Genomic DNA, 24151 nt, shown 5'->3' on the forward strand with positions numbered 1-24151 from the left:
ACATTCTTTTATGAATAGTTACATAAATTAAGTTCAATCGAGTACAGTTTTAGACTAATATTTATGTTCAAACAACAGGAATAGATTTTTGTGATGGTGATTTTAGCATTGGGATGGGGAGACGGGATCATCAGTTTGAGGCAGGACCCGTAATGGCGCCTGTACCTCCTCATCATACCTTCAGGAAACCATTGGCCTGGTCAACCACAATGTTCCCTTTCACCTCCTCTTTGTGCAGCTTAATTGGACAACCAACTCTTGGTTCCACTTTTATCTATCCAATCATAAAGCACCTCCAGGAATGGCTTCTCTTCCTGTCCCTTATCGTTACTTCTGGAGTCCCGGAGGGATCGAAGCTTGTTCCCCTCCCTTTCGTGACAACATCCAGATTGACTTTTTCACCAGTTTTCTTGACTCCTTCACAGCTGCTAATCTGTCAGCCTGTTTGTCTGATAGCCACGCTTGGATGAAATGTCATTTCATCCAGTTAAACACTGAGAAGACCGAACTGTCCTCTTTGGTCCTTGCTGCAAAATCCTTTGCCACTGATTCTATCCTGCTCCCCAGTCTTTGTCTTAGGCTGAACTAGCCTAGTCACTATTCCAACATTCTATTTTATCCCAAGCTAAGCTCCCAACCTGATACCCAAAGGCAACCTATGTCAGTCCCTATAATATTGTTTGTACTCAGCACATCTTTTTCCAAAACTGTTATCCATGCCTTTGCCGTTTCCAGCCTTAACTGTTCCAGGCTTACAAGTCATAAACTCCAGATCATCCAAAACTCTACTGCCCATACCCTAACCCTCACCCGGTTCCACTCACCCGTAATTCCTATCCTTGCTGACCTACATTGGGTCCAGGTTCCCCAACACCTACAACTGATAATTTCTACTCTCATGTTTAAGTCCCTACAGGCCATGTCCCCCATTCTATCTATAACCATCGCTGGCATTAAACCTCTTCGCCTCCTGAATTGTCAGTCCCTTCATACTTGGTCTTTCCATGACCTTCCTGACTAGTAACTGAATCTTGCTCCTGATATTTGTCTTAGACTTCCTTTTTCCGTTTTGGTCTCTCCTCACTCAATCCTTGGTTACTCCTTGTAAAAATCTCTCCTTTGCTTAGGCATCCATTTATTTCGGATTATAGCTTCATAATCTGCTCTGGAATGTTTTTTCTGTATTAACGGTGTCATGTAAATGCAAGCTCTTGTTGTTATGTCAATTCTGCCTGTCCAGCATTTCCTGTTCTGCAACTTACTGAGGAAGACCAGGCTTGAATTTTCACCCTTGATTTGGGAGCACAGAGTCAGGAAAATTCCCAACTCTGCAAACTCGGGACAAAGTGCCCCAGATGATCCAAGTTTCCTTCTGAGGGGGGTGCTGTGGGGTGGAGGATGGGTGTTAACAGGAGTCAGGCTTGCCTTGCCCAGAAAGAGTTCAGAGGCTGCCACAGGGGTTGCCAGGTGCAGAGTTGGGCTGTGCAAAAGGTTGGCCTTGGTGATCCAGGACTTCAACTCGGCCGTAAAAAGCAATAAAACAAAAAACAGCCTTCCAGCTCTCACCTGCATACCCCCTCACCCTGCCACACACTCCTCATGCCCTATCCAAGCTAACCCATGCTACCTCATGCCACCAACCCACCCCAATGGCCCCTCATTCTCCACATGCTAACCTATGTCTCTCATGGCCCCTCATACCTTCCATGCCAACCTATACTCCTCTTTCTACCTCCACAGCCCTTTATAGCCCCTCTGTCATCTTAGTACCAACTCATGCCAACCCATACTCCCCATCCACCCCCTTTGCTGTTATAGCCTCAATGCCAACTCGCCCAGTATCTACCATGAGAAGACCTCAGGCCCCATGCGGAGAGAAAATAAAATAAAGTTCTAAGTGTTTATTGCAATTTTATTTTAAAAAAATTCTCATTTTAAAAATGCATTCACTACATTTACATTCCTTCAGCTACATAATCCCTTACAAAACAAACATATAATTCAAGTGCTTAAATCCTTATAAAAACAAACATTTCATTCAAGAGCTCAATCATTTATAAAAGCAAATGTTTGTATTTATATTCCCACATCAAAGACTTTAAAACCACTGGGAGCTGTCAATCAAACTGTGATCTGGCAGACACCCCACTGTGATAATGATAGGTTGTGAAATAATCATGTAGCATAAATCCTATCATGATAGTCCTCTGGTTTATGTCACCAGACAGAGTGAACTAACAAGGATTTTTTAAATCACATTGCAGAATATTTTTGGGAAAGCATTTAAAGGCCAGGGGATTTAAATGCCTTGCCAGCTTGATAGGTTGTGAAATAACTCCAATGAGTTTAATAACTTTTTACATACATTCATGTCTAATTTTAACAATTCTAAAGGGAACTTGACATCTCCCACAGGGCATCTGACCTCTCCCAAAGGTGTCCCTGGACCTGCCTAAAAGGGTACCCTACCTCGTCAGATACCTCCGGCAGCTTTAGACCTTTCCCTGAAAAATGTAAGGATGTGCAAACTACAACTGACCCCCATTCCCCCTTGGTTAAAATGGTGGTTGCCAGGTTTGGGGATAAGATTTTTGGAATTGGTTCCCTGGCATTATTTTGGCTATGCCGGAGGCCATCTCCATTTTTACGAAAATTCAGGCCACAGTATTTATTCATCCAAACCATTGTCTGTTTATCTTGGTCATCTTATTCTCCTTTTACATGCAACCTGCTATCCTGATGCTTCATGCAGGCCCAGACTTTTCCATTATGCCCTGATGACTGTTTGATGATGGGTCTCAGAAGTACTTCTGTAAAAACATCAAATGTCAATTTGATATCATTTTCTTGGTTTGTCCTGAACAGTTCATGCTTACTAAGTCAGGCAATGTTTTGCACAGAAAGCTGTGCAAATGGCCAAAAATGAGCAAATTTAATATTTAATTAGTAATGATGTAGTTTGAGAGTGATATTGTTAGAAAAAAAACTTAGAATTATCAAACAAGGTAAATGTTTATGTGTATACTTTAAATATTGCATCCATTTTCTTTTTAAGCTAAAACTTCACCCTAAATACAGTGGAAATGTTTGTGGACTATGTGGAAAATTTGATAAAAAAGGGAATACACACAGCCAGATTAAAAATGGTAAGAATAAACACACATTTTTAAAGAAAATACCATTGTCCCACAATATTTAACCATTTTTCTCATATCTAAGTTGCAGGATGTGTAATTTTTCACAATAATGCAAATCTTGGCACAAATGAAATCCAGGCTGAATTTTAACCCTTTCCCCTTGTGCATTTGATTTGTGTTTCAACACTGGATTAAGCTTTCCATCTTTCGTATTGCAGCCCTATGTTGACACTTCGGGTAGAATTTTTCGGGCCTCCACTGGCGGTTTTGAAGACCATACCCCATAAAATTCTTTGGGTGGCCCTACAGCTGCCTCCCTGCCTGCCATTGACCCTCCTTCTACCAAATTTTATTGGGGGCAGATGAGGCCAAGGGCAGCTTGCCTGCCCTTGCCCCATCGAGGTCCCTATTTGGCCAACTATGGAGACTTAAGAGTTGCTTCCCACCAGGTTGCAATTTTAGAGGCTGGTGAGAAGAGCTCAGGGTGGATAGAAGTTCAGCAGGTTACCCTGCTCAGGCCTGGGCAGAAAATGCTTTTCCAATTCATTCCATCACCCCGCCATCCCCCCAAACTCCCCAAAAAGTCTAGAACCCCAGGGCGCTCCCTTCCCTGACAGCCTTTCCATCATGACCCCCAACCCTGTCTCACTTCCCCCTCTGGCCTCCACCCCCCCATCCCTTTCTCGAGACCCCTACATTTACTTCTTTCCTGGCTTCTGGCACTTAGAATCTATGGATTGCCTCTTGCCCACACAGTAGCCACCCAGTGGTGCTGTGGGACTACAGAGCCGTTGGCAGGCAGGGCTTCCTCCTAAGTGAAGGGTTGAATTCCTGTCTCCAGACAAATTATTCTCCACAGACCATTAAATGCCTGCCAGGCTGCTGCTATCAATGCGGATGCAATCCACACCGGCTTTTCTGATAGCAAGGCCGGACCATCAGAAAAAGGCTACTTTTGGTGAATGGAGGAATGAAATATTTAAGTAGAAATAGGTGAAATAGATAAGATATGGGGTTAAAATATTGAACTGGGCTGGATTAGGATGCTGAGGTTACTAATAGCCCATTTCAAGCTGAAGCAGTGATCAGGGAGTGTAGTGTGTGGTTCGTAGAAGGTGGATTTGGTTGCCAAGAGATCGAGTTTGTGGCAGGAAATGAAAACAATGGGTTCAGTTTTCCCATGTTGAACTGCAGGAAACTGAGGCTCATCCAAAACTGATGAAGTCTGGCAACACAAAAGCACAGGAGGGGTCTAGGGAGGTGGTCAAGTGGTAGAGCTGAGTTTCATCAGACTACCTGTGGAAGTTGACCCAATATGTTTGGATGATGTCATCAGGAGAAGCATATATGTGAGGAGAAAGAGGGACCCAAGGATGAATCATTCGAGCCTCCAAAGGTTACAGTGCACAGATGGAAAGAGAATTCATTGTTGTAGCTGTTGTAGCTATAATTGGATAAATAAGAGTGGAACCTTGTCAGATTAGTTCGAGTGAACAGGACAAAAGAGAGAGACATTAGAAAAGGATGCTATGGTTGAGCATGGGCAAGGCTGCAGGGAGGTAAAATGCAACATGGTTACAATCAGGGAGGATGTAATTTGTGACTTTGTGTTAATGCAGTTCCAGACTGAAACTTAATTGGACAGATTCAAACATGGAATTGCAGGAAAGATAGGAACAGATTTGGTTGGCAAAAGCATGTTCAAGGGCTTTGAATTGAAATGGGAGATTGGGGATGGAATAGTTTTTTGCAAGGATAGTAGGGTTAAGCGTTTTTTGAGGAGGAGTGGTTGATGGTTGTGATTTTGAAAGGGAGGTGGGAGTGGCAGTGCCTGAGGAAAATGAGCACATCACTGGGCCAGACATTTCCCTTATGGAGTGAATTATAATAGCACACAATTCCAGTGCAGTTATCATAGATGTATTTTCAACTGCCCACATGTCACCATAAATGCACAGCCTGATCAGCTGGCAGCCTTCATAAATTGAAAGGGCTTCTAACCCCTCAGTGTTCAGTTAGTCTGTGACCACATGAAGTGCTTTATGAAGCTGTGTGTGTAATTTCCAGGCAACAGCCATGATGCATATGCACTTTGCAATTCCCAGGTGCCGCGTCTGTTCAACCCACCTCCACAGCTAAATGGGTGGATCCTCAGGAGCAGGCTATGGCCTGTCTAAACCTGTGTGATGATGCCAGTGAGGCCAAGGAAAGACGTTATCAGTCATGGCTCCACAGAGCCATAGTAGAACAAGCCATTTGTCTACTGAAGATATGCTTCTGTTGCCTTGACAGGGGGGACAGCTTCAATAGGCCCATTGAGGGTCTCATGTATCATTGTAGTTCTTTGTGCGCTGCAGAACCTGGCACTGCCAAGGGGTGAGAACCTGAAACCAGTGGACTTTGAGGAGACACAAGCCTCATCTGACTTGGATGATGGTATAGAGGAGGCTGAGCAGGAAGGAGGACAACAACAGTTGCCTGCTGCCAAGGTCAGAGTGATGGAGGTAGACACCAGGGGTGCCCTAGTAAAACTTTATCCAACACCCTTCCAGCATCCTTGTCTCTCATGATGTGCACATAATCCCCAAGCTTCATACTAGACCACACATCTCAATTGTCCTTCCAAAATGTACATCACATCTGAGCTGCATCATTCATTAGAGAGAGATAAATATAATGCAAGGCCCCTTACACATACTTACATGTGGATTCAAGCGTCCCATGAGCCTGTCATTAATAAGCCATCAATGGATAGAGTACACAGCATGGAATGCATTAACACTTTTTAATCACACTAATTGGCCTATAATTTCTTGCTTTCTGTCTCTCTCCTTGAATAGACGTGTTATATCAGCAATTTCTCAATCTGCTGGAATCTTTCCAGAATCCAGGGAATTTTAGAAGTTCACAATCAATGCATCTATTATCTCTGTAGCCATCTCTTTTAAGACCCTAAGATGCAGGCCATCCATTATAGAGGACTTGTCAATCTTTAGTTCTACTAGTTTTCCCAGAATCTTTTCCCTAGTGACTGTGATTGTTTTAAGTTCCTCCCTCCTTTTTGCCTCTTGATTTTCAAATGTTCTTGGTAAGTTTTTTGTGTCTTCTACAGTAAATACAGACACAAAATACCTGTTCAATACTTCTGCCATTTCCTTGTTTCCCATGATTAATTTTCCAGTCTCTCTTTCTAAGGGGCCAAAACTCACTTTAGTTACTATTTTTCCTCTTTTAAGTACGTGTATCAACTCTATTTGTTTTTGTATTTCTAGCTAGCTTCCTGTCATACTCTAATCGTTCCCTCCTCATTACTTTTAGCCATTCCTTGCTGATTTCTAAAATCTGTCCAAACTTCTGAGCTATCACTAATCTTTGCAGTCGTGTATGCTTCTTCTTTCAATTTGATACTATCCTAAACTTCCTTAGTTAATCACAAATGGTGCACCCTTCTAATAGAGTCTTTCATTCTCAATGGAATATGTCTTTTCTGAGAGTTCTGGAATAGCTTCTTAAATATCTGCCACTGTTTCTCTTCTGCCCTACCTTTGAATCTATTTTCCCAATACACTTTAGACAACTTTGTCCACACAACCATGTAATTGCCTTCGTTTAATTTTAAGACACCTATCTTAGACCAAATATCTCACCCTCAAATTGAATGTGAAATTCTATTATGTTATGATCACTGTTTCCACTGTTACCACTTCAGTTTGCACCTGTAGGCTGCTGCTCTGAGTTGCTTCTGTCATTGACTTTCTTGGTTAATGTTCAGTACTGTTAGAACAATGGAAGTCTGATTTAGGGATGGCTGCCATTTAAAAATGGCACCACCTCCTGCAATTCTATGACATGATGCTAGCACTCCTGCATTGACTCCCACCCCCATCAAGTAATTGGGTGAGCCCTGTGAGTCACTTCCCCTTATTAGCCAGCTGCCATACGGTCGCAGCCAGCCAGCCCCATTCAACCTGCTCGGGACTCCTGTCGACATCTCTGTCTACCAGCAGAATCCGTGTTGCCTGAATTAAACTCTATCCCATGTTTCCACATTTAGGGGAGACCAAAATTAAGGGCCACAAATATAATATAGTAAGTATAATATAGACATTAATAAATCCAGACTTGGCATAGGCAATAGTTGAGGAGATTAGCATTTAAGTGAAAGCTGGATTAACACATCAGGGAGGAAGGACTAGCAGATCATGTTGACACTTTGGTGCAAATGAGCAAAAAGCCAAATTTTGCTGCAAAGTGATTTCAGCACTTCTAAAAACTGTGTATGTTTGCTTTGGTTACTTTGAACTTTAGCTCCGTTTTGTATTCAAAAAATTCAAGTACACTGAGGGATTTGCTACATACATGATATTAAGCACATTGCAAAAGCATGGAGTGTCATTCTCTCTCTCTCTCTCTCTGTTCTAGTGGAGGAAAACTCAATCCGTGCATACTCTACTTCAGCTGGTGACTGCCCTATCAAAGTATCTGCTGGAACCAACGTACATTGTGAGAAAGCCAGGCTTGTAAGTTATTTATTTCCAGGGAGAACTGTAATACTGCAAATACAAATCAATTTAGTACACCATGAACCTGACCTGGATTCTAGTAAAAAAATATTTATATTGATCCGATAGAGTTGAGATAATGCAGATTACTCCATTATATGAATATAAGAAATAGGAGCAGCAGTAGACCATCTGGCCCCTCAAGCCTGCTACACCATTCAATAATATCACGGCATGTACATTTACATCAACTCTACTTTTCCGTCCTGCTCTCATATCAATTGATTCCCCTGGTGGCCAGGAATGTATCAATCTCAGTCTTGAATATACTTTACAAAGGAACATCTTTGGGGTAGAGAACAAGATTCGTAACCCTGAGTGAAGAAATTTCTCATCATCTCAGTCCTAAATGACAAAGCCCTCATCCTGAGACTTTGATCTCTAGTTTTCTAGAATTTGTAGCTAGGAGAAACAGGCTCTCAGCATCTACCTTGTCAAGCCCTTTATCAATGTTGTACATTTCAATGCGATTTCATCCTTCTAAACTGCAGAGACTGTAAGATCATACTACTCAATCTCTCATACCAGGAATCAATCTAATGAGCCTCTGTTGCAGCTCCTCAAGGGCAAGTATATCCATTTTTAGGTAAGGAGACCAGAACAATACACTGCATCAGATCTGATCTCGCCAGTGCCCTTTTTTAATTGAGCCAATTGCTGCAATACTCTTACACTTCAACCCTCTTCCAATAATGGTTAATTTCATTTAAAGCATACTTTCTTCCTGCAGTTAATTATTGTTCAGCCATGCAAATCTGCTAATCACAATCCTCCCAGAAGGAAAAGCCTGTTCAAAATTTTCAAATGCCAGTAAAGATCAGTGATACTGGCACCAGTAATATTAGAGTTCCATTTTAAGGTATACAAGACCAGTTGGGACAATATTACTCGTACCCTTCATTTCTAAGTTTTACTGGTTGTTCTTAACAGCTGTTCTTAACACTGCATTTTAGTTCATTTGTTCTTATCTAGACAAAATAATTTGTTTGCACAGATGCAACTCAATTTTGATCTGAATACTACATTACAAGGGTACACCATTAAATACGTGATTAGTTCACACAACCAGCCCAATTAAAGTGGCCAATGCTACTGGGGTCAGTTTCAGTTTTAACAATTCAATATTTTATTCAAAATTATCCATCTAAGGCAGGTGTACAAAACAGACTCCAAGTTCTACAAGTTTGCAGTTATGGCCCTTTCAGACTCAGGTCACTTCATCACAAACAGGACAGGGAAATTAATTTTTGTCTTCTCACTTAGAAGATTTCAGAGAATCAAATTATAATGTGATTCAATGGCTTAGTCAACTACATACTTCATTTTAACATTTCATTCCTCACTATTCACTTATTCACTAAACTGCTAATTTAACTTTTTTATCTAAAAATTTCAACATTTCCATTATAAAAAAGTGAATTAAGATATTTGGGCTACTTTGAATGGGGAATAAAAACACAACAAGAACCTTAAATCATTAGGGGTATGAAACAGCAGCTATTGGAGGTGACCCCTTATACACCCATTTTGGGTTTATATAAGATATTGCTATATATCGTTAATGCACTTATGTGAAGGTATTATAAGATGTTGTCATACATCCATTATCTCTAATACAAATTTGAGGACTAGAAAGCATTGAAATTCTAGTTATGACCTCTTTATAAAATTAAGTCATTGAGATAGTAAAACATATCCTCTTTCATGCCATTTATATGAGATTTGGGTACCAGTTATAACATTGGAAATCAGATGCCAGGGACCCTTTCAGGAGATCAAAAACATGTCATGGTTAACTCCTTATGTTAACCTCAGCAAGATTCAAAAAGCCCCCAAGTATCCTTAGTGTTTGTATATTTTGTAAGTGTAATTACATCCTTCTAATGTAATACATTACATAACCATACCTGTTTACTATCCCTTCCCTTCTGCATACCATCTAATTCCTTACTCTTGTCTCTTCTCATTACATTCATAACACAAGCATATTCATCACATATTACCTTGCTACAGCTATATGTCTGAATTACTATATTTTCTTATAGATGGTTAATGAGGTAATGTCTCCAGGCTTGCCATGTACTTCTGCAACCACTGCCTAATTAGACTTTATTATGTATGTATATATGCTTTATATTCTAGATAGGCTTATTAAGGCTACTTACTCTAACAAGTACACTTATTCTCACACACCCCAACACATTTTCTTTTTCTTTTTGCCTGTTTCAAAGTTGAAAGTTTCAGTGAATATTTCTGGTTATTGACTAATAGATGGACATATTTCCAACTTTCCAGCTAGAATAATCACAGTGAGATAGAAGCACTTTTCCATTAAAGGTACAGAAATGGGCAGCTGATCCATAAAAGCCACTTTACATCAAGGCAGCAAGCTAAAAATTTATTGCAAATTTTCTGCTACTACTGTATGTTTTTCTGATTTGAGACCACACTTCAAATATGTAATTGGAAAATGTTACTGTTCTGTTTTAGGCTGTGCTGTTTGTTCTCTTTCTATAAACAGTCTCCTGGATCAAATAAAGAATAAAAGTACCTTTAAATCTTGACTAAATGCATAAGCCTCTATTTAGAAAACTAGAAATCATTTGGTAATGCAAAAGGTATTTGAGTTTAATTAGAGACATTGAGTTGTAGTAGATTTCACAGCTTGAAGACTCAGCAGTAGACTTGTAATTCTATCATTTTCATTGTTGTGTTTCTTTTCATCAGGACTGCATAACTCCTATATCAAAACATTTCACTCAATGCACTGATTCTTTGCGTTATACCAGCATATGTTTAATGGAAGTCTGTGCTTCTCCGGATAAAGATTGGGTCAACTGTCCCACTTTAACAGAACTTGCAAACCAGTGTGGGGCAGAAATTGTTCACCTTGGTTGGAGGGAGGATGCAAGATGTGGTATGTTTTCCTGCATATTTAGAAAATAAAACAAATAAATAGTTCATGGTTAAAGCTCGTAAATAATTTCACCATTAAATAGAAGAATATTTGTGTAAAAACTAAATAGTGCAGTTGGTAGAAATCTGAAATAAATAAATAAATACTCAGCAGGTCAGGCACCATCTGTGGAGAGAAACAGAGTTAATGGCCTGGATTTTTGACAAGTTGGGATGATTCAGGAGTCTTTTAAAAATGACAGGCAGGTTCCGAATCCAGGATTCCCGATCCCATTCCCAGGATTTCCAGTTTTCAGGAGTGTCTTTTAAGGATGCGAACTGGTTCTGGTTGCAAGGCCAGAACCTGACATTCCTGTCATTGCTGGCTCCTCAGGGGTCGTGAACCATAGGCTGCACTTGCATGCCCATTGATCTATATAGTGCATAGAACCAACGAACCCTATAGTGACAATAAGATATATGAATTTTTTTTAAAAAAAACAGCCATTCAACCATTACTTTTATTACTTCCATGATAAAAAAGTTCTTTTACTACAGGGCAATGAAAGTGTCAATCATCCATACCCTTTAAAGAGTCAACAGCAGAAACTACAAGCACTTGAAGCCTCTTAACATTGTGTACTTCACAGAAGACATCAGAGGGACAAAGCTGTCAATCAAGCAGAATTTTCTCTGGGGCTCAGGTGTATCAACAGACTACTGCATTTCTGGGCTCTCAGCCAAATCTCATTATGCATTCTCAGCTGAGCACTATGACATCCATTACTCTGTTGAAACAGCGGAGCCTCAGGAAAAACATTGCTTGATTGGCAACTCTGGATCTCTGATCTATGCTGTCAATTGCACAATGCTTATTTATGCAAGGTTAAGAGATTTCAAGTGCTTGCAGTTTCTGTTATTGGTACTTTAAAGGGTCTGGATGATTGACACATTTATTGCCTTGTAGTAAAATTACATTTTTAATACAGTGGAAAGTAATGTATGAATGATATTTCTTAAAGCTTTTTTTAATTTGACATTCTATTGTCACTATAGGGTTCATTGGTTCTATACAGTGTATAATGGGTCAATGGGCATGGAGTGCCATAGCCTGGCATGGGGGAATGAGGGGCAGTGTGGTGGATGGGGGTAATAACCTGGCATAGAAGGCATGAGTGTCCATGGGGGCGGGTGGAGAGGCATAGCCTTCCATAGGGGCCATGAGGTGGCATGGATGGGGCATGTGGAGTTTTTGAGAAGTAAGGAGTGAGGGCTAAGGGGCCTTGCAACTTCCATTATAACTTAGTCAAAATCCTAGAGCAACAATGTTGGATTTTTAAACAGTCCGCCTTGGCACTTGGTGGTCCCTGTGGCTGCCTCCAACCTTTACCCGCATTGGCTGGTCTGATGCAGCCTCCACCCACCATCCACCACCCCCCACCCCACACCACCACCCCCACCCCCCACAACCCCCAACCAATGTAAATCCCTTGCGGGCACTTTCTCCCTAGGTGGGCTTGGGAAGTCGACAATTTTACCATCTTCCGCTACCCGCCTCATTGATGAAAATTCAACCAGGCCAATATTTCAGCTCGATAACCCTTCATCAGAACGTCTTATGATATTAGGTCATCAACCTGAAACATCAGTTCTATTCTTGTGTAATGATATGTGTGTATTTGTACTCATTATAAAACAAAATATGAAACATTTGACTCCTCCTTTCTAGAACTGCCTGTTTGTCCTGAGAATCAGATTTACAAGCATTGTGGTTCAGAAATTATTCCAACATGTACTGATCCAAAACCTCAACAGACAAATGACCCCTGTGTAAACTCTTGTGAATGTCCAACAGGTAACAATTTTTATTTTGACTGAGACAGATTTATTGTGTTGCATTTTATGCTTCGGATTTTATGGCATTGTATATGGGTAGCTTGAGACGAATTTGAATTTTTCGTACCTGGTTTGGAGGTTGAGGAATAACGGTATCAATTTGAGGCAGTGGATGGATGATGCATGAGCAGAGGGAAAAGGGAACAGTGAGGAAAGAAGGAGAGAGGTGTGCAACAATCAGCTATTGAGAGAAGAAATAGAAACGATAGAGATTGAGGTTCTGTGGATGGTAAATGTAGCCAGGGAGGGAGTTGGTGTAAAAGTAGTGAGAAAGTAAAGTAGGGGTGACCAGAAAGTGGTAAATGTCTGAGTGGGGATTTGAAGGTGATATTGGATTGGCAACCAATGAGGAAAATGGAAGCAATATTCACGGAGGTTAAGGACAAAATTTATCTTTGCTGGCGGATGTAAGTTAGAAAGGGGGTGGGGAATGGTTGACCGCCAATAATATTCTCAGTAGGCAGACTTTAGTTTGCACAGGTTGACATCCAGGAAGCACATGAGAGCATCAGGTGAATCTTCCCATTTTATTACTTTTCCTCTAGATGAGAGGCTGCGTTGCACTTATGCATAATAGTGTGGTTGACACCAGGAATTTGTCTCTTTCCACTTGGCTGGGCTGTGTCTTGGTGCTTGAACTTTGAGGACCACCATCCCATTTGTTGTTTTGTACATGAAATAAAGTTAGATTAACAGTCTACGAGAGACTTGATGGAGAATAAAAATTGCCTCTGATAAAATGTAAAATTTCCACAATATTCAATTTGTATTATCACTCTCATGAGTAAAGACAACTGTTTATAACAGAAGCATCTCATGGCAGCTATTTAATGTGTAGGGTCTGAATATATCAGATGTTAGTCACTCCAGCAAAGATAAATGGGCAGGAATTAGTGTGGACCTGTTTTCAAGCCTAGGTCCAGCATTAAGGTAACTGTATGCACCAAAAGCCAGGGTCCCAAAGATTGATTGAAAATGGTCCTTGGGGCTCACCTTAATAATTGAGATGAGATGCTGCTGCAGATCAGCCTGGAAACGCCCTAACATTGAGCCCTATAAATGTGGCAGTATGACCAAGGCTTGCTCAAAATCTTCCACTGCCTAGTGGCTGCTTTACACTTAAGAAAGGTGCAATACATGCCAAATTCTATTAGGTCAAAACTTTGATAAAATAAGAATGGGATCTCCTCTTTTCTGTTGATCCTGTTTGTGGTCATGAGCTGGTTCTTCATTTCATTCACCTTTTGTAAGAATCAATAAAATAAGCATTAGCTCCAGAAATTCTTAGGGATTCACTTTGAAACAGCAAACTAGTTCACACCACCCAGCAATAAATAGAATTCTAACTTTCGAGTTTAAGTATGCAATTGCTTTGAAGATTGATAGATATGGGCACTGCAGGATTAAATAGTTAAATCCTAGCTTTCCTGGTCGGTTTATTTGTATGAATGTGTACTTTGTTTGCTCAATTTTTTATAACAGAATATAGAAGCCATTCAGCAGGAATGGGAATCTATATTATAGTTTAAAGGACAAAAGGTAATGGCCCCTTGTCACAGTGCAGAGTGTCTACTAAGCCAAAATTGTGAATAGTTTGAAATGCTCAATAAAGACATTTAGTGATCAAAGAGGATATCCAATGAGATTATTACATTGTCTCCAAACTGTGAGACAAACAGGGGAAAAAATTAATATTTTTCTGTTAAAGGAAACATGCCTGCTTTAGAATCATGTAATCATAGAATGGTTACAGTACAGAAGGAAGCCATTCAGCCAGTTGTGTCAATGCTGGTCCTCTGAGTGATTCACATTGTGCCACTCCCCTGCCTTTTCCTTACAGCCATGTAGTCTTTTTCTATTCAGATAATTATCCAATTTTTAGATTAATTTGCTGTCTGTCTTAAGATAGACCCATTTAAGTAATGCCATTGCCCAGACCTGGTTCTATATTTACCCAGAGATTAAACATTTGGTGAACACTTAGCTGCCTCATTGTAAATTAATTAATTTGTGAACAGTAATTCTGCTTATGAACATTACCAGCTAAGGAGTGGAATGTAGTGGTTTGCAGCCACTTCTGGAATATTTGTATATGTATAGTTGATTGGCAGCACCTGATCATGCAAATTAAAATTTTCACAGTTGTGTTCTAAACATTGATAATATAAACATCTGCGAAGCCAAGATGTTCGCTTCATAAATCTTCTTTACAGTACCAAGGGACCCAATTAGATTTGAAATTAAAAGGACATGATCGGGCCATCTGGCCAGCTGAGTCTTTCTATCCAATTGAGAGGGAACAACATGGACTCTTCATCTGGCCCTCAATAATGTAATCTCCTGGGGGAGGCAAAAGAACAGAGACAGCCTGGGACCAACTTAGGAAAAACTTTGGGAAATTCCCTTCTGAGTCCGTAAGACAATCAGGAGTAGTTCTGAGTACTACATCTCATTGGCATCCTAGCTATTAAGCAACTTATCTCCTATAATTAGAAATATTCTTTGTCAAATAAATTTGAAAATTTGGGCCTAGACCAAATACCAAAATTCCAGTTCCAGGCAGAAGTCAATGGAGTGGATTTTTGCTAAGTCAGGATGATTCTGGAGCCCTTTAAAAATGGAGGGTCTCAATTCCATAATGAAGCTTAACTGAGTGCCCAGAAATCCATTACTCATGTTGAAACACCTGAGCCCTAGAGAAAACATTGCTTTATTGACAGTTCTGGCTTGCTGATCTCTGCAGTCAATTTTGTAATGCTTATTTACACAAGGCTAACAGTTTTCAAGGGCTTGCAATTGCTGTTATTGACATTTTAAAGGGTCTGGATGATTGGCACTTTTATTGGGCTATGGCGAAATGACTTTGTTTTGACATAGTGGGAAGCAATGAATGAATGAATGACTTCTTCAAAGCTTTTTACACATCCTACTGTCACTACATGGTGCACTGGTTCTATACAGTGTATCATGGGTCAATAGGCATGGAAGTGCCATAACTTTGAATGGAGGGCTTGAGGGGCCATGGAGGGGTTTAGTGGGATGCATGAAGTGGCATGAGTGGGGCATATAGGGTGTCTGTGGTGTTGAGAGGATGTGAGGTAAGAAGACTGGAGATTCTTTCTATTTTTATTTTAGCTAGGGTGAAGTCCCACAGCGGGTCTTTGAAATAGCCCACCTCAGCACTGGCAGCTCCTGTAGCTACCCCAATCTATTTCCTGGGCCAGCCGCCCAATTCAAACCCATGTCCATCTGCCAGCAATGAAGATCCTACGTTTGTGGGCACTTTCTCCTGAGGTGGGCAGGAATTTTCCTGACTCCTGCTCCTACCTTGGTGATGAAATTCAGCCTTATATAATAACAAAGTTTTCAGTGTTGCAACTATAAATGAAAACTTTGCCTTAGTTGGGATTCAATGCACTTATACTTTTATTCTACTTCAGGCACTGTCCTTGATAACATAAGAGACACCAACAAATGCATCAGAAATTCAAGTTGTCCTTGTGTATATAGTGGAAAGATTTATGATGCTGGGGATAGAAGGGACACCGACTGCCAGACATGGTAATGGCTCTAAGTCAGCTCACATCAGAAAATTCAACAATGTGTTGTCAAATATTTCGCTAATGACATTTGCCTCTTTTTTAGTGTTTGTAATAGCGGACTATGGGATTGTTCTCATCATAGCTGTCGCAGAAGTTGCAAAGTAGAAGAAGGAACACACATTACAACATTTGATGGGAGATATTATAATTTGAGAGGAAATTGCAAATACTATGCAGTTCTTGTACGTGAGATATTTTGTTACATTCGTGGTAGACAGTATCTATGATATCCATCCTTGTTTGACAGGATTTTGAGCTCCATATTTTAAAGTCCAACTTTTTAAACCCCCCAGGGAAACGATTGGTCAGTAAATATTGAGATGCACCTATGTCAAACTGCAGTTAATCAGATCTGCTTAGGAAGTGTTATTTACACTCAAAATAAGGTAAGCATTTGTGATTTTTAAGCACTTATTTTATTTATTTAAATTATGCTTGAATATGCTATATTAATCTTTTTCATTATAGGTCACATATGAATTCAACAACAAGGGCAACATTTATTCTGGTGGCAAAGAAATTAATCTTCCTCAAAATCAGGGTAAAATTAAAATTGAAGAAAATTAATTCCTCCTCTTAATCAAAAAGCTAAATTTGTTCAAACTTAACTTAAACTGTTTTTTTTTAATTCCACAGATGGAATAATAATATTTGAACGGTCTTCATACTTCATTCAATTTTCAACATCGTTTGGGCTAACAATGCAAGTGCAAATATCTCCCATTATGCAGGTGTACATTTCGCTGCCAGAAAAGAGTAAAGGAACTGTAAAAGGTATTGCTAAATAGCTGCTTATTGACCATTGGGTGGGGGAGGTGGGGGCGAAGGTCTGCCTAATCTCCGGGGCTTTTCAAGCAATCACTCAGATCCAGGAGACAGGCACTAACCTCCTTATCTCAGTAAAAGCCTGAAATGATTAAGTTGGAAATGGGTTTGTATCTAAAAACACATTTTCTTGACTTTAACTTCCCCCATCCAATCCTAACCAAACATCTATTTTGGGGTAAAATCCAATCTATACCATCTGAAGAAAATCAATAATCAACATGCAAGGAACACATAGAGCAGAATTTCACCCTTGTCGGGCGGGTTTGATAGAGGCAGGCGGGGCCGTTCGGGAAACTGACTGTTGCCCACGATCGAGATCAGAAGGTGATTTCACGCTGGTGGCTAATTAAGGCCCAGTGTGAAACATGAGCAGCAGTGCTCAGCACTGCCTATGCAGGCCCAGGGGGGGTGGGGAAGGGGAGAAGGCAAGCAGAGCATGCACGGACTTCGCACATGCACACGAGTAAGCGCTTGATAATCTCCTGGAGGCACAAAGCTGCTTCAGAGAGATGAAGAGCTGAAAAGAAATAAAGAAATTAAAAATGTTATAAAACACGTCCCCTCATGTAACTCTGTCACATGAGCAGGGACATATTATTAATTAAATTTTAAATTTATTTATTTTATTTTTATTTGCTTTAGGAAACCTCATCCTGCCTGTGAATGAGGTTTCCCAAAAAGTGTAAAGACCATTTGGCCTTTCCACCTGCCCACCAACCGTAAGGGTGGATGGGCTGCAAAAAATTCTGTTTAACTGATTCTTTAATGGCCTTAAAAGGCCTTTTATTGTCAGCGGGCAAGCTGCTGACTCTGGCATGTGCCCACCGAATGAAATATCGCGCATTGACGTTGGGACACTCTCCCGATGTCAACGCACATCATTTTACACTCGAGTGGGTTGGGCGCACACCCGCCCGTAGAGCTAAAGATTTTGCCCATAATATATATTATTGCACCGTTACAGACAGGGGAAAGAGGCAAACTGAACTTTATTTTTCTCACTATCTGGCCATAAGCAGAGGTGTTTTAATTTTTGAAAAAGGATGTGGCGTGTTTCCCCAAACTCTTTGGGCAGGATCTTCCGGTCGGCGAGCGAGGGCCGGGCCCACTCTCTGATGCGTAAAATGACGTGGGATGACATCACCCGCATCATTTCCATTTTCAGGTTGGTGGGGGTGTAGCCGAGTCAGCTGCATACCTGCCAACCTGTCAATAGCCTGTTGAGGCCATTGACAAAACAATTAAAATCATTAGTGGACATGCCCGTCCCACCTGAATGTTAGCAGGCAGGCTGGGAGCCCTGGTGGGCTTCAGAAAAAGCATGAAACCTTGTCCATGGGTGGGATGAGGTTTCATGAGGGTATTTAAATTTTCAATAAAGGTTTCAGTTAAAGTTATGGATATATTCCAACTCATGTGACAGCGTGACATGAGGAGACCTGTCAGGGACACTTTTCTATCACTCATCGCTCACTCCTGGCTGAGGGAATCCCACCCCTGCCCACATGGGGTGCGCATAGCACTTCCTGCCGCCTTAATTGGCCCACCCATGTAAAATGGTGGCGCACCCCCAATTGGGGGTGCTGATTGAAGGCTCGCCCACCCAGGTCTGCTCTTGCACTTCTCCATCAATGAGGGGAAAATGTTTCCCTTTGTTTGTGAAGTCAATTTTAAAGTGACTCACCACAAACTCTCTTTAGGATTAAATCAGCAGTATTGTTTATTCATACATTTAGACCAGGGAATACTCATCACAACTACATGCACACACTCAAGCACAAAAGAAGGAGATAGGAAAGAAAAGAGTTTTATAGCAAGGAATAACTTAAAACAAAATGAAATCAAAGATATGGATATTAATTTATTTGAATATCAGAGTTCAGAATGTCAGAGTAGAGTGAGGGTTCCTTCACGTAGGAGTTAAAGTTCAGACGGGTTCAGCTAACTGAAAGCAGAGTTGCTGAATTCCTTCAAAGTTGGTGGTGAAGCAATCAGGTAATGTTGGTATACAGAAGCTTGGTCCACTCTGTGGGCATTGGCAGGAACCTTCCAAAGAACCAGACTTTGAGGAGGTTTGGACTTTGTTATCAGTCTGGAGTCCTGCTTCGATGTACACAAGCTGCTTGTACACCAACAGGGATACTGGGTGAGTGGGACTAAACCCATCCAGGATAGGACATAGCAGCAGTGTTTAGAATGAGCTGAAGTTTTCAGAACGTGGAATAGTCAAGTCTGGAGGTCGTAATGGCATGGAGGAGGCTCTCAGAATCAGATGGGTTGAAGTATAATTTAAATTAGAGATGTTATGGGGGTGCAAGTAGATGCCGGGGGAGTCCAGGAATGTAATATTAAAACTTTCCAAAGGCCAAAGGAGCTTAGATCATGTGGTGTTGCACATTGTTGAGTCAGTTTTAGGTTAATAATCAGTTTACATGTCTCTGATCAAAATTCATTGTTCACTTTAGGAGATAGATGGTGGCTATTAGTGCCTCCGTAGGTATAAAAAGTTTCAATGGCTCTCTTTTTATTGTAAGTCCAGGCTGGGGTGATGGGCCATCCACTGATCTCTTGTTTCATTGATTGTAAATGGTCCACACAATGATAGGCATGATATCCCACAAAACTGAGGGTTGAGCTTTGTCCTGTAATTATTGTTGAAATTTTTCAGAACTGTAACCAACTTGTTAGCCATGTGATATGTAGCAGGCTTGTTTTTGGTTCAGCAAAGTCAATTTTTAAATAAGGAGAAAATAAGGTTTAATTAACACAGTTTACAGTCACTTTCATGTCTTACGAAGATGAGAGAGCAATTAATCAATGTCACACCCTATTCAGAACAAACTTCGCCTAGACATCTTTTGCTCCTTTTAAGGTCATCAACAGGGATACTGGGTGAGTGGGACTAAACCCATCCAGGATAGGACATAGCAGCAGTGTTTAGAATGAGCTGAAGTTTTCAGAACGTGGAATAGTCAAGTCTGGAGGTCATAATGGCATGGAGGAGGCTCTCAGAATCAAATGGGTTGAAGTATAATTTAAATTAGAGATGTTATGGGGGTGCAAGTAGATGGTTGGAAAGTCAGCTCTGGGTCAAAAAGTGGGAACAGCCTGAAGTGGTGGCCAGCAACAGGTACAGAATTTAGGCAATGGTTTGTGATTGACCACAAAAGATAAGCTTTGGCTGGCACAGAGTCTGCTGATCTCATCTGCCTCCTCCACCTCATCCATTCTGATGAAGGCAGCTACTGACAAGTACTGCAACCTCACCAGGACCTCCCCATATATACACTTTTTGGGGGGTTGCTAGCTTACCCAGTGTCAATCACCTATTCAAACTATTCTGACCAATGGACACAGGACAGGTATTGGACAGGACAGGGTGGTTACCACCCCTCCAATGCGTCACCCTGCTCGAGGCCAGCTTTTTAGTTTACATCTTGCTAAGAGTCATATTCTGGCCCTTTTCCAAACACTTACATAGACAAGGGGGTACACACAGCACCATCCTAACAGCTTAGGATTGTCAGCATGGCGGCTTGAACTGCTAAGACTGTTTCAAGGTCAAAGTGTTTAGAAATCATCTTTCCAGAGAATCAATGCTGTTTAGAATATCCTATGAAGGTTCTATATTATGTGGAAAATATCTGTTTCTTACAGTTAGGAGATAACAATGGTTCAAGGACTTTAAAGGGAATGGGGAGTTTGGACACAGGTAATGGGACTGTTTAGACATGAGCCAAAGGCAAATATTAAAATAGTCTCATAAAATGCTTAATGTCATATTTTGTTTATTATTGTTCGAGGAATAAACTTTATCACACTGAGCAGAATTTTCTGCCTGCCGGGCGGGCGGGCAGGGAGCCAATCCCCACCAGAGAAGCGGGCCCCGCTGCCATTTTAAGTGGGCGGGCCAATTAAGACCCACCCAGCGTGATGTCCACCGGGAAATGCCATGCGCTTCCTGTGTGGGCAGGGGGGAGGGGAATTCCCCAAAAGTGAAAGTGCGCTCTTTCGCTCATGCGCATGAAAGAGCACACATCTCCCTGAGGCTAAGTGCTGCCTCAGGGAGATCGCTGACAGTTGTTCAAACATTAAAAATAGAAAAATAAAAAAATCCTTAACATGTCCCCCTCATGTGACAATGTCACATGAGAAGGGACGTGTTCATAAATTTCACTGAAACTTTAATAAACTTTTTTAAACCCTACATGAAACCTCATCCCGCCAGTGGATGAGGTTTCATGTTTTTTCAGAAGCCCGCTGGGGCTCCTGGCCTGCTCGCCAATCTTAAGGTTGGACGGGCAGGGCCTTTAACTGTTTTAATTATCCTGTCAATGATCTCAATTGGCCATTGACAGGTCGGCGGGTAGACAGCTGATGTTGCTGTGCCCTCGCCTTCCTGAAAATTTAAATGGGGCGGGATGATGTCTGGGGTTCCCCCCGACGTCATCCTGCGTCATTTTCACATCGGCGAGCAGGCCCCCCCCGCTTGCTGATAGAAAAATTCAGTCCGCTGTTTCGAAAAATTAACTATGACTTGAGGATGTAGCTGAGTTAAAACAGCTGCTTAACCAAATCAGATCTTTACATTTTTGTAATGTTATGCAATCATTTATTTTCCAGGCTTATGTGGCAACTTTAATGACAATGCTGCTGATGACTTAACATCCTCACAGAATATGGTGGAACAATCGATTGTCAATTTTGCTCATTCGTGGCGTTATGATTCAAAATGCAAACACCCTGAACCAGAATACCCTTGTATTAGTTCAGAAAAAGGTAATGCTCTGTTTCACACCTGACCTTCAGCTAATACCTTCATTTTGTTCTGTAAGTGTGTGGTTGCATCACAAACCATTATACTAACATTCCTTCCATCTCTCTTGGATCAACCTGCTGGCACAGAGTGGGTCCTACACCGAATCAAATTCTGGCAATCATTTTCCATCAGGCAGAATCATTGTAGATTTCTGTTGAAATTGAGAGTTACCTTGTTAATTTTTGCTAACATGCAAATTCCTCCTAACCTTGAAATAGAACTCTTTATTCTCAACTAGTTCTTAGCAGGAGAAAAAGTTCAGCAAATTTGTGCACATGGCATGGATTTCACTCTGGGTTGGCAGCAATGGATTGTCAATTGTTGCAAATGTTCCTTGGGATATTTCACTGCAATTAAAGGTGCTTTATAAATTTATTTTAATATATCACTACTCATTTTCAACAGTTTTATTACTGGTCAGTAATGAAGGTATGAAGTACAGCTGGCCAATGAGCCTGTTTTTCCATTCAATTAGATTATGGCTAAGGTGTATTCAATTTTCACAAAGCTGATTTTTCCTATTGTGGTAGAAATATTCTTGGCCAGCTATGGTGATAAAAGTGACTGAATGGCCATCAGAGAAAGATGCTGTGCGGCAACACATGGTTACTGACTCTCTAGCAAGTCATTTGGTCCTTATTGAACATGGGATCCCCATGTTTAACAGCAGATGGCTTTTTAAAAAATGCTGGGAATATTCTGCATACAAGACTTTTGGTCCAAATGGCACCCATTTTGAATAAGTTTTCTAGGAAAATCAGTTGCGCGCATTAATTGATCTAAAGGGTACAGTAAATTAATTGATTCTGTAGCTTTAAAGCCAATTCTTAACAATCTTTCTTTTAATTCATTTTTATGTCTGCTACCTAAGTGCTCTTGAAGCTTTGTGTCAATTGTCCTACCCCTCCCCTTGCCTTATAACTGGCACCAGTGCATTCCTCATTAGGAATGCCCCTGTTTAAGACATCTGGAAGGACAAACTAAGGTGTGCCAACAGATCTGGCTGCATGTAAGGTGTTTTATGCCCATTGGCTGAAACCGATTGCAGACAGCCAAACCCACCTCACTTTGACGATAATGCAGAGGTTTCAATTTCTAAAGAAAATTGGGCCAATTGACCTCCGGCACTACCAATATAATTGAATGCCTGATCAATGCTTTCTCAGAAGCAATAACTTTGCAGCATGTCATGGTGGCAGCAACCTTCACTTGTTACTGGCGAGCTTGATATAGTTTGTTCACCACCTGCTACAAATACACCTGCAGTCATCATGTGGCCAAGGGCTGACACATTCAATAACAACAGTCTGCTTTAGCCTGATACTTGACCCAATAAGCATGTGATCTATTGACAGCAGACCAGCACTGAGAGTGATGCAACCCTCTTGTAATCATTTCATGCAGCACCACCTTCACTTCTGCACCCCTCAAACAGGGAGCCAGGTGCTGGGCTGTTCCATACTTTTCTGTAAACCTTGTGCCAGCATCTTGGGTTTCTTATCCTTTTTTTTTTGCTTGCCACACATCATAGCACTTTTCCCTTTTCAGACTTGACAAAAGCTTTCAATGAGATGAAGTTTCTCTGAGCCTTTCCCATGTCTGTAAGGATTTTTGCAACCTTATATTAGCCCTTTCCTGTAACTGTCCATCACTTTCGATTTCACTGACCTGTGATTTTTCATTCTCACTTTACATTCTCACTCTCTGCACCTGCCAGAAACCATGTCTAAAGCTGTGCATAATTATGATAATGAATTATGATCATGATAATGCTTAGAGCATTGAACCACGAAATCAAGCATTTTAGAAAAAGAAGTGAAGAGTGAGACAAAATGGCCCATTTTGCTTACAAAATGTTTTGCTGAATTACTATATGTCAAACTCAGCTGGTGAGTTTAACTAAAGGGGAGATGTACTACCACAGCTGTCAGAGACCTTGGTTATAACATGGGGCATTCAAGGATTTATTGCATTGTAGCAAGAGTTGGGGACGAGGAGCGCAGAGGAGCAGGCAGATAGTTCACAACACGTATTGCTCCAGGCAGCTGATGTATTGCAGAAGTTGTGCTGGCGTAAGTGAGGAGCAGTGCCTAAGGCTTTTTCGTATTTAACAGCTTTGATAGCTTTTGCTCAGTAGACATTCAGCTATTTTCTGCCAACAATTGTACGCTGAACCTGGATGAATGAACTTTTACACTATTTTGACTGCTAAGTTTATATTGCACTAATAAAATTGCTTTCTCATAAAACAAATATTTGAAAGCGACCCATTCTAAAGCTACCTTAACTATTTCATTAACATTGGAGAAAACATGCTTTTTGGTCTCATTTATAGTCAAAGCGGAATTTTCAATCAGTTGAACTTCTCAAATGTTATTCACCGAGGCATGAGTTATTTTCACTATATTTGTA

General features: G+C 40.9%; 1 protein-coding gene across 6 annotated transcripts in view; it reads left to right on the forward strand.

Annotated features, from left to right (window-relative positions):
• LOC121285635 (mucin-2-like) overlaps positions 1-24151 on the forward strand; it is a 94621-nt gene that overhangs the window by 9246 nt on the left and 61224 nt on the right. For all 6 annotated transcript variants that reach the window (XM_041202274.1, XM_041202276.1, XM_041202277.1 and 3 more), the window contains exons 6-15: positions 3056-3146; positions 7560-7657; positions 10427-10616; positions 12324-12449; positions 15931-16051; positions 16136-16274; positions 16386-16478; positions 16561-16633; positions 16729-16866; positions 21544-21699. In XM_041202274.1, the coding sequence (XP_041058208.1) occupies positions 3056-3146; positions 7560-7657; positions 10427-10616; positions 12324-12449; positions 15931-16051; positions 16136-16274; positions 16386-16478; positions 16561-16633; positions 16729-16866; positions 21544-21699 (1225 nt within the window). The remainder of the gene's footprint in view (positions 1-3055; positions 3147-7559; positions 7658-10426; positions 10617-12323; positions 12450-15930; positions 16052-16135; positions 16275-16385; positions 16479-16560; positions 16634-16728; positions 16867-21543; positions 21700-24151) is intronic.

The sequence above is a fragment of the Carcharodon carcharias genome, chromosome 13 (assembly GCF_017639515.1).
Source record: "Carcharodon carcharias isolate sCarCar2 chromosome 13, sCarCar2.pri, whole genome shotgun sequence".
Classification (NCBI taxonomy): Eukaryota; Metazoa; Chordata; class Chondrichthyes; order Lamniformes; family Lamnidae; genus Carcharodon; species Carcharodon carcharias.